The sequence below is a fragment of the Erigeron canadensis genome, chromosome 9 (genome assembly GCF_010389155.1).
Source record: "Erigeron canadensis isolate Cc75 chromosome 9, C_canadensis_v1, whole genome shotgun sequence".
NCBI classification, from domain to species: Eukaryota; Viridiplantae; Streptophyta; class Magnoliopsida; order Asterales; family Asteraceae; genus Erigeron; species Erigeron canadensis.
Window position 1 is genome coordinate 33,420,952 of NC_057769.1, and position 15,714 is coordinate 33,436,665.

The 15,714-nt window shown below is 30.0% G+C and overlaps 1 protein-coding gene across 1 annotated transcript; it reads left to right on the plus strand.

The window, feature by feature from the left end:
- The first annotated feature begins 10,808 nt into the window (after positions 1–10,808).
- Positions 10,809–14,159, plus strand: LOC122581652 (nuclear transcription factor Y subunit B-10-like). Its single transcript, XM_043753898.1, has 7 exons — positions 10,809–10,966; positions 11,551–11,799; positions 12,428–12,557; positions 12,692–12,697; positions 13,026–13,103; positions 13,570–13,620; positions 13,910–14,159. The coding sequence occupies exons 2-7, from the start codon at positions 11,582–11,584 to the stop codon at positions 13,946–13,948; spliced, it is 522 nt and encodes a 173-aa protein (XP_043609833.1). The 5' UTR covers positions 10,809–10,966; positions 11,551–11,581; the 3' UTR covers positions 13,949–14,159.
- The last annotated feature ends 1,555 nt before the right edge of the window (positions 14,160–15,714 follow it).

Consider the following 15,714-nt stretch of genomic DNA (forward strand, 5'->3'; position numbering starts at 1 on the left):
TGGTGGTGACGATAAATAATGTAGATCGACTATTGATGTAATGTAATTAATATAATGGTTAGTGTAGTTGTTTTAAGAGTTAAGGGACTGGTGGTGTAATTTATTTCATTAGGGTATTTTAGGTATATTATTTGAAATAATTAAATTAGTAAAAAATGATATAGAAAAAGATTAAGGGGTATATTAGTCATATTGTATAGGGTAACTTTCAACATTTCCATAAATAAAATAGGTTATTTCTTTTATATGTAACTATAGATATAGATATAGATATATTTTTAAGGGTACTATTATCATGAAACTTAATAATATGTTGGCATACTAAAACAAAATTATAACATCTTTTAAACGACATTTGGCATGTTCTTGGAATGACACGTCAACTTTAACATATTAAATAAGTTTCCTAATTTTTATATTGACACGTCAATAATGATTTATATTTGTAGTATATCTAAAAAGTGTTAATTTTATATCTTTTATATATACTAAAAGACAACTGACCTAACATCTTATTAACCAATCATAAGCTCGATTCCATCAAATCAAAGTTTTATAATGTCATAATTAATTTATATTATATGGTAACAAATTAACAAATAAATTATCAAATCTTTATCTTTATCTTTATATATACTAAAAAATAATTGACCTAATAACTTATTAACTAATCATAAAGCTCGTTTCCATCAAATCAAAGTTTGATGATGTCATAATTAATTTATATTATATGTAACAAATTAACAAATAAATTATCAAATGGTCGAACTATTAAATAAATATAATACAAAGATAATTAGTCGATCACCTACAAGAATTACTACCTACAATTATTATTCATAAATTACTGTATATTTAAGTTGTTAAAGTGATAAACAGATACCTACAACATAACTAGGTCCAACTAAAAAATTAACAATTTATATCAAAATTGTTAAAAGGAGATAAATAAATAAGTAAATTAATAAAAATATATTTTATATATACAAATAGATTAGTATCAATAAAAAAGAAGTAATATTTGTACCATATTTGTTTATTTATATACTACAAACGTGCTTTATTGACTTATACAATGTGCTTTAAAAGTTATATTATGTAGTAATTATATTAATATTTGTGATACGAATATCATTTCCTCTATAAAAATTGTACATAAAGTTAAAGAAGTCTCAAAACGTATCCTAGCCCAAAAATAGATTTATTTAAGCTGTAAAAAATTGATCTATTGCAACACTTAAAAAACAATACTTCTAAAAGATATTACATTATCTAACAAAAATGTTGCATTAAAAAAATATATTAGCATATAATTATTATATTAGTATATTTAGAAGATAAAATTTAATTACATGTATTAATCTTATAATGAAAATGTCGTAAAAATCTCATATATTTGACACGGGTCTAAATCTAGTTGTACCATTTACAATTTAAAAAGTTGTTCAATATAATATTATTCTACCACAAATCTCATATTGTTTATCCAAATATACTGGAGAAAACATACAGATTCACCTGTTAAGTTTCTTTAATTTTATTATCGGTTTTTCATAGCTTTTATTCTATTTATTAACATATATTCCTTTTGATAATAATAGTTTATAATATAACTAAAAGAAGGGGTTGGGGTACATTTGACACCCTTAATCCTCCTCTTTAAGCCTAATACTTTCTCCTTATTCATTCTTTATTTTTTAAATATTTATTTAATAAAAAATGGCGGACCTATAATAAAAAAAAATCTTATAAAAAAATCTTTATTATTAATATTATCATCTATATATATACCACCTAGAAAAAACCCTTAATTATTATTATTATTATTATTATTATTATTATTACTATTATTATTATTATTATTATTATTATTATTATTATTATTTAACATTGAATTCTTATATTTTTTATTTAATTAAAGTTGGGAAAAAGAGTAAACTGGAATCAATATTTATTTGAAGTTAATTTTCATATGTTTCTTCTTTAGTTTTCATATTGATTAAGTTGTAATATTGGTCATATTGATGGTTACTTGAATCATACCGTTACTGTGTAAATTTTTAATTCGTCTATAATCAAAAGTTGTCATCAATAATCAATTTACTAAAAATATATTTAGAGATTTATGAAGCAGAAATTTACCCATTAAGAATTAGTACTTGATCTTCGTACGCAATACAACTTCTTTATTTTTTAATTATTAATATATGTTTATGTTTTAATAATGAGTATGATTCCGATATGTATGATAGGCCTTCCCCGAAAGATTAGTTTATTACGCATTACTTTTTAAAAATTTTGCCTTATTTGAATCGTTTTATGTTTTATTTTTAAGTATCTTAATTTTATTCGGTATCTGTTTAATATACTTGAATTCTAATTTTTTAGCTTTGATTAATATAGACTACCCGTCCATTGGACAGAAAAACCCCTCACACATTTTCAACCCTAAGAAAAAACCTACGACAAAAAAAAGAAGAAGCTACAATCGACTAACAAAAAAGTTTTTTTATTTATATATTTTGTTCATATTTAATCACATTATTATTATTATTTAACATTGAATTCTTATGTTATTGTTATTATTATCTCTTTTAAATTAGTTTGTTATCAATTGTAGGTTCATCATGGCTTTTTCTTCAACAACAAAAATAAGACTTTATTAGTTCATCTTGAAGATCTTAAGCCAACACATGGTAACCATTATCTACGACTCCATGTTGTGCATGTATGGATTGTTTCATAATGGAACAACCCGAAAAAAATCAAAACATTCGAGATGGTCTTTGTTGATGAATTGATATGTATTTTTCATATTATATACTCTACACTTTTTGTTCTTTTTTTTATTTAACTAAAGTTGAAAAAAAAGGGGTAAACTGAAATGAATATTTATATGGAGTTAATTTTATATGTTTCTTCTTTAGCTTTAGTATTGATTAAGTTGTGATATTAGTCATACATTTTTTTTTTCTCTTTTTATTTAACTAAAGTTGAAAAAAAAGAGTAATTGGAATGAATATTTACATGGAGTTAATTTTTATATGTTTCTGTTTAGCTTTCGTATTCATTAAGTTTTGATATTGGTCATACACTTTTTGTTCACAATTATTATAAGATTTATATATCTTGAGACTATCCATCAAATGGACGGGTCTGAGCACTAGTTAATATATGTTGGTTGTTTTTTTACATGATTTATTATTCACCCATTCCCTTTATTTCTAAATTTGTGATTTTTAATATACAAAAATTTAGCCGTACAATATATAGTCAATCCATACATCGTACGGATATTAAGTTATTTATAAAGGGTTCGACACATATGTTAGTCTTGATTAGTAAAAGTATGTATGTCAGTATGTGTTATTATAGCGACTAGATTATATCCCGCGTGAAACGCGGGGAAAATTTATAAAAAATTGTATTTATACGTATAAAAAATTAGCACAATGATATAAAAAAGAAATACTTGAAGGCTATAAAAACTAACACAATAATAAATAAATTAAAAACAATCATAATTAACCGGTTGTTTTCATAAATCAACCATAGTATACATATAATTTTTAAGACTAAGGTTTGACACTGTTTCTCATTCACCCGGCAAGTGTATTTAAGTTTTTATGTAGTGTCACAATTCATTATAATATTTACAGATTACAAGATGCGTTTTTTTCCATTGAGTTAAAAACTAAAAAGATTGGACCAATGTGGGAAGTAGTTGACTTATAAGGACCCATGGTATCCTCAAAATAATTGGATGCATGAATAGTATTGGTTTTGTAGAAGCTGATTTTATGCTTATGATCCACAAGCATCTAATCACCTTCATTGAAGCCATAACGAAGTTATTGATTTTCCTAACGTCTCCTTCATCAAAGAGAGACTCAAATGGAACATTTTTGGGTTGTTATACGCCTGCTTAGGTTAGCTATACCCATCATGCACTCGCGATCCGCAAACGGCTGAATAACATATTTTTTCTCGTCCGTTGCCATCCTTAGATTAATGGTGTTGTGGCATTTGGTTGATTTAAGGAAGCATTGGTAAGTAAAATTTCTTATTTGTGACCGGTTGTTGAGCTTTTCTTATTCTCAAAGTAATTAACCCTCACTAATATACGAATTAATCAAGGTTGACATTATGGAGGCCATAAATTTTGGAAGTGAGAATGAATGGTTTGAATTAACCTAAATATCATTTTAATATTACTATGTCGAAAGTCTCATACTTATTAAAGTTGGGGGACTGAAAATGTATAAGACTAATTGTTTAGTCAAAGATGATGTCATCAAAGTTGATCTAATGGTGAATATTAAATGTTGAAAATCAATGAATGGTCTTGATTTCTTTAATTTAGAATTAAAGGTTATCTTTTAACTAGATTATTGTCCCGCGTAATACGCGAGAATATATAATTAACTAATGATATTATCGTTTCCTAATATCGTAAATTGACAAATATTAATAGATTAATTAGTATGATGATGCAAAAGATGTAAGTTAGTACTTACAAAAATGACTTAATCTATAGATAAACAAAGTTTCATTGAAGACTATTATATTTATAATCAAAGTTAAGATAAAAACATAAAATTTCATGATTTTATGTTAATATAAACAATTAGTAAACTTAAAATTAATGTATCAAGTGATAATTGAAAATTCAAAATAACCAAATTTGTTTAGCTGAAAATAAATAAGAACTAAATATAGATTCTTCTTCTTTTTGAGACATGTAACTAATTAGTCATTTTTACAATATTTTATATAGTTTAATTCTTATATAAATACACACATAAAGAAAAGTTAACAAAATAAAAATAATCTTATAAATATCAAAGCATCATAGCAAAATCTAACCATTACACTTACATCAAATATTTAATGATTACCGTTCAGGCGAGCTTGTAGATACCACATTTTGTGAACAGATAAATATCATCTTCTTAAAAAGTACTAAATGTATATTAATTTCCCAATTAGAATTACACATATGTTTCCCCTATAATTAAGATTATAGTTTTAAAATTTGTTTTCTTAATATTTAAGCCTCAAAAGTCTACTATTTGTTTTTATAGAATTTTTAAAAGTAATTTTACATCGATATCGAGATTTCTAAATCATGTATTTATAGTTAATTTATTTGAACTTTGAACGGTACAAATAATTGCGTGGAATTTTTATTTTAATATATCACATAATTATCAAAGATTTCATTTTAAGTTGTACTAATAAACTTTTACACTACATTCTTGAGTTAATTTTTATATGGGAAGAAAAAAAAAAGAAATTAAAGCCTTTTGCATTCTTGAGTTTTTTAAATAAAGAAAAGAATGGAGAAGAAAGAGACCTTTAGGGGGTTTTGGCTCAAAACTTTTCTGCCCAGATTCGACTGGATTGTGAAAGAGACAAACATTTTGTTTAATGTAATTATCATCATGCCCTTCTACACTTAAAAATCTAATTTTTCTGCAAATATTGTTACTGAGTATGTCTCTCCACCGTTCACACCTATTATGTCATACATTAGAAACCATTAATTGTATAAACTAATGTTAATATTGTGATAGTGGAATTTAATATCATGTAACAAATATTAAATTAATTGTTAAGTTAAACTAATGACTCTTTTACCATGTATTAATTATATTAAATTTAAAACGGTTAGAACTTTTTTTTCGTAGCAGATTTAATTTTTATGAAATCATCTTTTGAAACTTCCAATTTATATTTATATAAAATAATAAAGTATAAGGTATCAAACAAGTTACACATATTTTACTTTAAATAAAAAGGGTATCTTTGTAAATTGTATTGTTATATATTTTTTCTTTCAAACTCAAAGATGCAAATAACACTTTACTCTCCTTTTGATTTTTGGGTTTACAATTTAACTCAAAAATGACTTTTACTTCTTAATTTTTTTTTCTTTCCTAATCTTTTCATTACATAATCATTGTTCCCAAATCTTGTAATTTAGTTTTACACTTTTAAAAGTGTCATTGACTTCTCATGTACCTGAAATGAGATAAAAACTCATTTCTTTTTTACTTATTAGATATAGCTATCTTGTATAGTTTGTATAGATCTAATGGTAAAGAATAGATTTAATGGTAAAAAAATATATTTCTTTCAATTTAGTTACACAAAGAAAATTGATGAAAACAAATATACTAAAAATAGTTTAGAAAATATAATACAGTTATTTATAAAACGGTTGTATTAGTCTAAAGATTGAGCAAGAAAGTATAATATCTATAATGGTATGTGTACATCCATTTATTTAATTTACATAAATATGAAATTACTTTAATATGTAGATAATAAATCTGAAAAAGAAAAGTGAGGTGGAAACTAATCTAAGGGTCAACATTCATTTAAATTTTTCATCCAACGGTTATTATTTTTTTAAGATGGAATTTAAATGGCTGGTTTAGTATTATTGGAAGATATATATAAAAGATTCTCAAGAATATCTTTTGACAAATCATTTAAAGTGTAAAAGTTAATATTGTATTTGACCAATTTAACAGTCAACGATTTGATTTAACTGGTTGTAAAATAAAGTTAAAACTCATCCAATGGTTCTTGGTAGATAATGAAATGTGTAACACCCCACCAAGGCGGAATCATGGGGTATCACAAGAAAAGCACAGCACGACATGGAAATTATGTAGAGTAAGTCTAAATGCATAAAAAGGATCAAGTAATCCATACAAACCATTCAATAATTCAAGTATCCGGATCACACAAAAGCATAACCCCTAATTCGGGAAATGAATCATGGATCCAAGAAGTCCAAGTCCAAGTCTAGCATGATCAAGCAATCAACCATCCAATACGTCTATGAGCTAACATGTTCACCTGAAAAGTGTACTAACACGCGTCAACATAAAGTTGGTGGGTTCGTTGGGGCAAGTAATAGCAAACAAGTGTGTCAGGATAACAACCGTTAACGATATACGAGGATTAGAGTACTTAATCACGTCCAATGAAACCCTAAAAGGTTTCACGTTATCACAAATCAATACAAGTCAACGTCAACGTTTAATAATCGTCCATACATATAATATCGTCCAATATTCGTCCATATGCGGGTTAAACAACCCGTAATCCACGGTTATGATCATGTCGGGTGTGGCTTCGTCTATCCACCGTCCACGTCTTACATAATATTTAAATAATATACTTTCTAACAAAATATTGTTATAATGTGGCAATGATCATACCGAGTGTGGATTCGTCAATCCACCGTCCACGTCCACGTCCATATATATATATAATATATATATATATATAAATGTATATAGTATAACGTCCAACAGTATACAATAACGACTTTCATCACATATACACATCCATTAACAAGCACCACAACATAACGTCTCGAATCATATCATAATGTATCTAGTTAACGGCCACACATGTATTCATAACGAAAGCAAAATCAACCAAGTGATAAGTCAATACGTCCATAAAACAATCAATCAGTCAGTCAACGATCAAACAAGTTTATACACTTTTCAGCCCGAATCTCAATTGAGTAGGGGGTTACGAAACTCACTGTAACACCCCAAATATTTTAAGGTAAAAGAAATTAACCCTTTTTCATAGTTTTGACATTAAATTAATTTCCTAATATTTTATTTTTGGATATGGGGTTAATTTAGTTGGAACTTTAACGGATGGCGGGTAAAAATACCCACAAAAAGAGAAGAGGGTGTGGCAAGCCCCTGATGTGTCAGCCATCTCACTTGTGATGAATCATTCTTCCACCCATTAATTTCTTCTTTTTTTTTTCATTCTTTACATGCATTTCATTTCATTCTTTCAAATCAAGCTAAATTCCTTCAAATTCAAGGATAAGAAACATCCATAATAATCATCACCATCAAATAATCTTCATTCAAGAAATTGAAAAGCTAGGGTTTGTGGGTTTTGAGTGGTGGTGGCCGAAAATTTCAAAGAAGAAGGGGAAAGAAGGATTTTCAATTTAAGTCTTGAATTAGCTCATTAAATCTTGAGGTATTGAATTCCCTTAATTTAGTTTTATCTTTCTTTTGAAATTAGGGTTCATGAGTGAACCAATTTGGGGGGTTTTTTACTAGGAAATGAATTATGGTTAATTTTCTCCAATTCCTTAGTTAACCTAGTTGTCATTGAGTTATATGATTTTAGGTTGAAGCTTGCTTGTGCTTGTTGTTTAGCGTTATTCTCTTTGTTGCGGAGGAGGTGAGTATATTTGCATACCCTTATGTATACGTTGGGTCAATTACCATGAGATGTGAATGTTCCAAGCATGGTAATTGATTTGGCGTCAAGCCCATGTGGGGCATTGTTTATGAGGCCTAAGAACCTCCGGGGCCTAAGAATCCCGAAAGTTGATATGATATGAGGCCTAAGAATCCCGATAGATGTGATTGTTTGGCTTATATGGATCCATATATGTATCGTTTGTGTGCAAGGTGAATATGTAAATGTGACATGACGATGCCATAGGTTACATGTGAAAGTCCTTGTACTTTGCCCTCCTTCGTATCCGTAAATGTATGCAAGTATATTCACTAAGCCTTTGCTTATATTTTTAGTTGTTTACCCTTTTATAGGTAGTTCCAGAAGAAGGAACTAGTGTATTGATTTAAAAGAGTTGACTAGAGCTCGAAGTGACTTTGCAAGATTTGAAGGTATTAGGTCATTCTTGGAGGAATGACAAACTTTTGGTTAGAGGCCTAGAAATCCCTCTCTACTTTGGCTCATGGTACAAATTTGGTTGTTTATGGTCATGTTTTGGTACATTTGTTTATGGATATGCTTGGTCAATTGCTTTTCGAATTCTGGTCGTTGTTGGATTAGTTGTATTGTGGTATGTTTTAACAAGTTTGTAAATGTGTTTGTGATTAGTATTACTAGTTGTTAATATGTGGAAATGAATTTTTGGGTCGAAATGGGTTTGTGCAGAAGTTTGTGGAATATTAGTCTGTTGTAGACTAGTTTGTGGAGTATTAGTCTGTGTGTAAAAAAAAAAAATTCAACTTTTCCGTTTTAATTGGTTTTCGAGTCTTGTTCGTTTCACTCACCTTGAGCGGCTACAACAAGTTAACATCACGCTAAGAATGTCCAACGGTCATCAAGGGTCCACAACCAAACTTCAACAACGATCACAACCTACTTTACAATATCAAAATATCACAAAGGCATCCCAACAGTAAGGTCTAACTAGTTAAACTATGCCAGAATTTCCAAGGGTGATCTAAAAGTGATCCAAGAATGCTTAAACCATATTGAAGAGTTTTAGTTAAATACGATCTAATGACTTAATTAGTACCAAATTTTGACGTAAAAAATCAAAGTGTTTAGGAATGTGTTTAATCAATTTTGTTGACCTTAAAATGACGATATAAGACTAATAAACAAGTTTTGGATCATTAAAAGTCGACCGATAACCGAACGAAAAACTTGAGGAAAGGAGAGAAAAAGTGCGGCCGCTCGCACGGTCGGCCATGTAAGCGTCTGCAGTACAGGATAACTGGGCATGTTCTTAATAATAGCACGGCCACAAGCACGGAGCGACTGTCTGAGCGGCCGTGCTCGACCTGAACGGATTTTGACACAAAGTTTGCTCATTTAGAAGTGAAATCAAAGCTCAATCTTTTAACACAACTTATTACAAGCATAAACAAGCATAAATAACGACTCAAAACCAAAACCCACTCCCTAAACCAAAAACCCTCTTTTGAAACCCTAAGTTAACTAGTTATTAACAAAACTCAAAGATTTAGCCATTAATCAACAAGATCTAGCTATGGGTTACCTTTAACAACGTAAATTAAACATTTTAAGAGTGAAATCACTTACCAATTCGTCCTACAAGTATAAAATCCGAATTTGGAGCTAGGAGGAGGATGAACACTTTGAACACTTGAAATTCTTGGATTTTGATGAACATTATTATTAGGGTTATTAATTGGTGACAATTGAATGTTAAGAACACAAGATTTTGTGTTTTGAATAGATGAATTTAAGGTGCTAGAAGATGAAGAAGAGATGGAGAAGTGAATGAGAGGAAAAGAGAGAGATGTATGGAAGAGAATAAGTGAGTGGTGTGGGTATGGGATGGGGTTGGGCTGGCCTACCGTTCCCAAGTGGGGGTTCCCGCTCCGCTAATTCCGATCAAAAGCTATTCATCTATACTACTATATAAAAATTATAACCCCATGTTGAAAGTTTACAAAAATGGGACATGCAAATTGACCAAAATACCCTTAATGAATTAAATCACCATCAACCCTTAATATTAAATTACCCCATTAGTCCATTATATTACTATAAAATACCTCTACTAACCCCTTTAAATCAAATACCTTTAACTACACCAATAGATGTCGCCACCACCGTCATCTTCGGCTTGCCGCCGCATTGCGCGGGTACCATGCTCGTTATTTTATATAGAGATAACAATTTTTACATCTATTATTATTATATACACCATTAAAAATGATATTGAAACACCATATTGAGTGTTAGTTTTAGCCTTACTTCACTCAATTATGGGGTTAACTAGTATGCTTCTAGCAACATGCTTTCACTATGATTTTTACGGGTAGAGATTTTATATTCAAACATGTGATTATCATGGGGGGAGTTTGTAAGGGGAAACATGCTTCTTCCATGCTTCTAGCAGCATATTGGTTTTTCTCCTCAATTATATTCGTAAATAAATATAAATAATATAAATTTAAATAATAAAGAATAACAAATAAATAAAGAATAAAGAAAGGAAATAATAATAAAGAAAGAAAAGGAGTTGGAGTAAGAAAACCCATCTGAAACGTCTCCTTTCTCCCAATTCCTTCTCCAGCGTCCGATCTCCATCCTTCAACTCTCGCGCCTAATTCTCTCTCCATATCCTTCCTTCCTTCTCCTTTATATATTCTCTTGTTTTTAACATTCCCATCTTCTGGTAAGTATTATTATACTAATAGTACATTACTAACACACATACACTATATCTATTATAAATTTATCAACAGTCAACACACACACACTATCACTTTTTATCTAAAAATCTTTTTCAAAATTAAGTTTATATGATTTCAATGATCTTGTATTGTTGGGCTTGGAAAAATTTTGAATCTTGATTATGTTTTCTTTCTTAATTGAAAATTTTAGGGTTTAGGGTTTTATATTTATATATCTACACACACACTATATCTATATTATATCCAAATTGATATCATATATGCCTATTCATTAGTCTTTTATTACTGGGTTTGTAAAAAGTTTGAAACTTGATTGTGTTTTCTTTCTTAATTTTTGTTATCTTATGGTATTAGGGCTAAGGGTTTTATTACATCCATTTTAATTTTTCTGATTATGTTTTTACTGATTTTATAATGTATTTGTGGGGTTTATATTTATTTGTAACTAACAGATATTGTTTCCATCTTATATCAAAATAATCTAAAGTATGCATGCATGTAGTTGATATTTATTTTCTTGATTTGTAAAAAGTATGAAGTTTGATCATGTTTTTTTTTTGGTTAGTTTTGTGGTTTTGGAAGTTCTAGCATTTGGGATGGCAGAGGGTCCAGCTAGTCCAGGTGGATATGGGAGTCATGAGAGCGGCGGGGATTTGAGCCCGGCTAATGTTCGAGAACAGGATAGGTTCTTGCCGATTGCGAACATTAGTAGAATCATGAAAAAGGGATTACCAGCTAATGGTAAAATGGCCAAGGATGCTAAAGAGACTGTTCAGGAATGTGTTTCTGAATTTATCAGTTTTGTCACTAGCGAGTATGTAATTTAACGTATATACTTGTGAGATAAGTTGTCTGTTTGATGCTATTAGAATCTGTGTTATATGGTTTATGTTGAGATGCTTTAAATGGTTAGTAAGGCTATAGATTCTTAGTCACAAATGACGGACTAAGATTTTTTACGACCTTTTAGAGTAGCAGCAAAATGGCTGATGTTTAGGTTGCAATAATCACTTTTAAACGCTTTTTGAATATAAAGGAATAAATTTGTATGTAGATATATCTAGAAAACCATATCAGAGTGGTGAAAGTCGTGTGGCTATGAAAGGCCTTTGGTAATCTGTGAATCACTATGCATACGAGGGTTGTAATATCTGGTTTATTATGAGTAGAAGAAACATTACATTAGTTCGGGAGTACTATATTGAAGGACAATACAGCAGTTAATGAATAAGTTTGTTTTTGAGACAAAAAAATATAAGTTTTGTTTCTTTGTCTGCAGAAGTTTTTTTGATTCTTTGAGTAAGAGTGAACTCTAAGATTTATAGAATGCAATTTGTGATTTTTAAAATAGCTCAATTATAGTATTTACTGCTTGTATTGTTATATGTTGTTTGCATGCTTATATATTTGTTAAAACAGTTTTAATTGGCATTTATGTGTAGGGCGAGTGACAAGTGTCAAAGGGAAAAGAGGAAAACGATCAATGGTGATGATCTTTTATGGGCAATGGGAACCCTAGGGTTTGAAGAGTATATCGAACCACTTAAGTTATACTTGAACCGATATAGAGAGGTAATTTCTCTTTGCCAATATTTTTTCTTGGATTCGATATATGGTTAACTCATAGATGATTTCTTTCTGTATAAACATTGACTGATGAATTGATGTTTGTGTCTTTGTATGCTCTGTTTGGATTACCATTGCAGATCGAGGTTAGAAAGTTTCTTCTGTTTCTTCTGATTGCATTACTTAGAGATCTGAAAATTGGCGGGATTGGTTGGGCAGCGGGGAAAACAGGCCGTTTTATGCTGCACTAAATGAGTCGGGGCAGGTTGTGCCAACCTGGTTTAAGCATTTAGAAACTCTCTGGCTGACTTCTATTCTTAGACCGTCTAACCTTGCTGGCCTATTTCTCTTTTAGCCAAGTTTAAGCCAAACTGGCTCGTTTTTAAGTAGTTGGTTGAAATTGCCACTTCTATCAATCTATTGTTATCTTTCGAACCTTCTATGCATATTTGTTAATATAATTCCTTTTTGAAGGGTGACACTAAGGGAACCCCTAAAGGTCAGGAAGGATCAGCTAGGAGAGATGGGGTGCAGCTCGATCATAATGCACAGGTGTGTGTTGTGAATTGCTTATTTATCCCAAAACAAAGATGTGATATATATATATATTATATATATATTATATATATATATATATGCTCTTGGTATGGAACCTCGATCAGATAGTTGGCAAAATGGGTGGGCTGTTTTAGGTTAACATACACACTTAAGTTCTAGGATGGGTAAAAAGGGAGCCGGCTGACAAGTATTTTTGTGTTTTAAATTTATAAGTAACATAGGAAATTACACAAACTTTGACTTGGCTTTTAGTAGCTTTTAGAGCATCTGAGCTATTTCTTTCTTAAGTAAAGTTTCTTGTTTGAACCATTTGACATGTTGCCAATATACTATGATGCAAATTGACCCATCATAGATGGTTCGTTTAAAATTATCACTTTTGCTTTGTAGACTGAGCTCAAATATATGTAAAGGCTCTAATTGCATTAATAGCTAATCACCATTTCGCGTGTTTCTGCAGCTTGCTCATCAAGGTTCGTACTTGCAGGGATTCGATTATGGGAACTCGCAGGTATCCTTTTTTGTGTGCCTTATGTTGTGTACTAGTGCTATTATTTTTTTTTGGTTGAGACGCTATTCCTGGTAATCAGTATCGTGCTTTTGTTCTAATTATGAAAAATGAGTTCTTTGGTCCTTTGATCATCAAATTTACTATGATGGTTTGGCACATAAAGCATGTACCACATGAGATTTCCAATGCATGTTTACAGTACATGTATATGACCATATATGTGTATGTGTGTGTATTTTGCATGATCAAACACTGATATTAGGGGTTGTATGAAACTTGACATTCACAGGGTCAGCATATGATGGTTAAGATGCAAGGGAGGGATTAGCATTTTGTGGTTTGGTGGCCCATGGTCAAAAGTTAAAACCCGTTTAGCACCTCAGCAGTCCGTGTTCTAAACTAGGGCATGTACTAACTACTAAGTATGCCCTTGATTCGTTAGGCTATGTAATATCATATATATACTTTAATTCAAACTGTTTGGTGGATTTTGAAGAAATTGCTTCTAACGAATGTATTATGTTTTGGAGGTGTTTAAATCCGTTCGATGATATGTATTTTATTTTGCTGCAGTTGTCTTAGCTACTTAGCTGATAAATGAGTAGAAGACTCATTTTGTAATGAATATCAGACCCTAACCATTAACCCCGATGTTCAAGTCATTTTATGTGTTTTTATTTAAAAACAAAATCTATTGAAGTACTTTTTGGATTGACAGGTTTATATGTTTATCCAAATTGCTAACTCGAAAATAATTGTGTAGACTAAGTCGTGATTATTAAACTTGCTTATCTATTTTTAGGAGGTTTAAGATATTGAAAAACAAGACACAAATACGTGCAAATATATTCAGGTTCAGATTAGATATTGTTGAATTATTAACACAGATTTCCAATAAAGAGAACTTGGCTGTATTGTACCGGTAATCCAAAACTTTTTTAGCATAAAGCAAAAGATTTGAATCCAATAATTTATTCAATGGTTCGGCACGTCAACAATCTATACCTTTGTTATTATAACTAGAGGTGAACAAAAACCGGTTTATACCCAACCTGACCTGAAATCGAACCCGAACCGTTTTTTTGGTTACCGGAACCAAAACCGGGTTTGACTCAACCCGACCTGGTTTGGAATCGGTTTGGGGTCAAACTTTGACCGGTTATTGACCGGGTTTGACTCGGTTTTTTTGACCAAAAACCGAATCCGACCCGAATTCAACCCGGTCTCTAACTGAAAATAAAAACTGAAAACCCAAACCGGTTTGTAACCGCCGGGTTGGGTCAAACCCGGTTGTTGACCACTTTCGGGTTCAGGTTCGTTTTCAGGTTTGAGTTCCAACCCGGTTTTTTTGTACACCTCTAATTATAACAATAATTTAATGATAAGATCTAACATAAACTCATAAAGTATTTATATATAGATAATAATTAGAAATGGATAATCTAAGTGAACACTTTGTTTATTCAAACATTATGAACAAAATATCAAGAAAAATCACTTTTTGTTTTTAAGTGGACTTTTTATATAAATATCCGATATACATCATGTCTTAAAAACTGAAATATTCTTTAACTTTTTTCCCTTTATGGTTCCTCAATTTGAGTAAAGTTGGAAAAATCTTGACCCTTAAATAAAAATCAAGGGCTAAGATTTAAAGATAATAATTAAATCTTGGTCTTTGATTTTCATTTAAGGGTCAAGATTACCCTCATGTTATGATAGCTTGAGGGAATCCCTTCCCGGTAAAGAAAGAAGCGAAGTTCCTTATAAAAATTAAAACTATTCTTGTCAAAACGTCCTTATAACTTCTGACATATTTTCATCATACACTAATAATATTTTATATATTTGTACTTTTTATATTAAAAAATATTTCTATTCTTGTGTATCACTAAAACATAGTGGGAAAAAAAAAATTCTTTCATCAAAACTCCACAATTTTGTATTTTGGTATAAAATTTATATAACATCAGATATATTGTAAGTTGTAACTTTAAGTGCAGCACTAAACTTTTACGTGTATGCTAAGTTTTGTGCCACACTGCCACCTATTAAACTAACATAATCACTCTAATGAAATAAGAAAAATTCGAT

Bases quoted from the DNA above. Each gene is read 5' to 3' on its own strand.
- LOC122581652 (XM_043753898.1), top strand. From the start codon at position 11,582: ATGGCAGAGGGTCCAGCTAGTCCAGGTGGATATGGGAGTCATGAGAGC. The intron at 11,800-12,427 runs GTATGTAATTTA...ATTTATGTGTAG, and splicing joins ATCAGTTTTGTCACTAGCGA to GGCGAGTGACAAGTGTCAAA. The intron at 13,104-13,569 runs GTGTGTGTTGTG...GTGTTTCTGCAG, and splicing joins AGCTCGATCATAATGCACAG to CTTGCTCATCAAGGTTCGTA.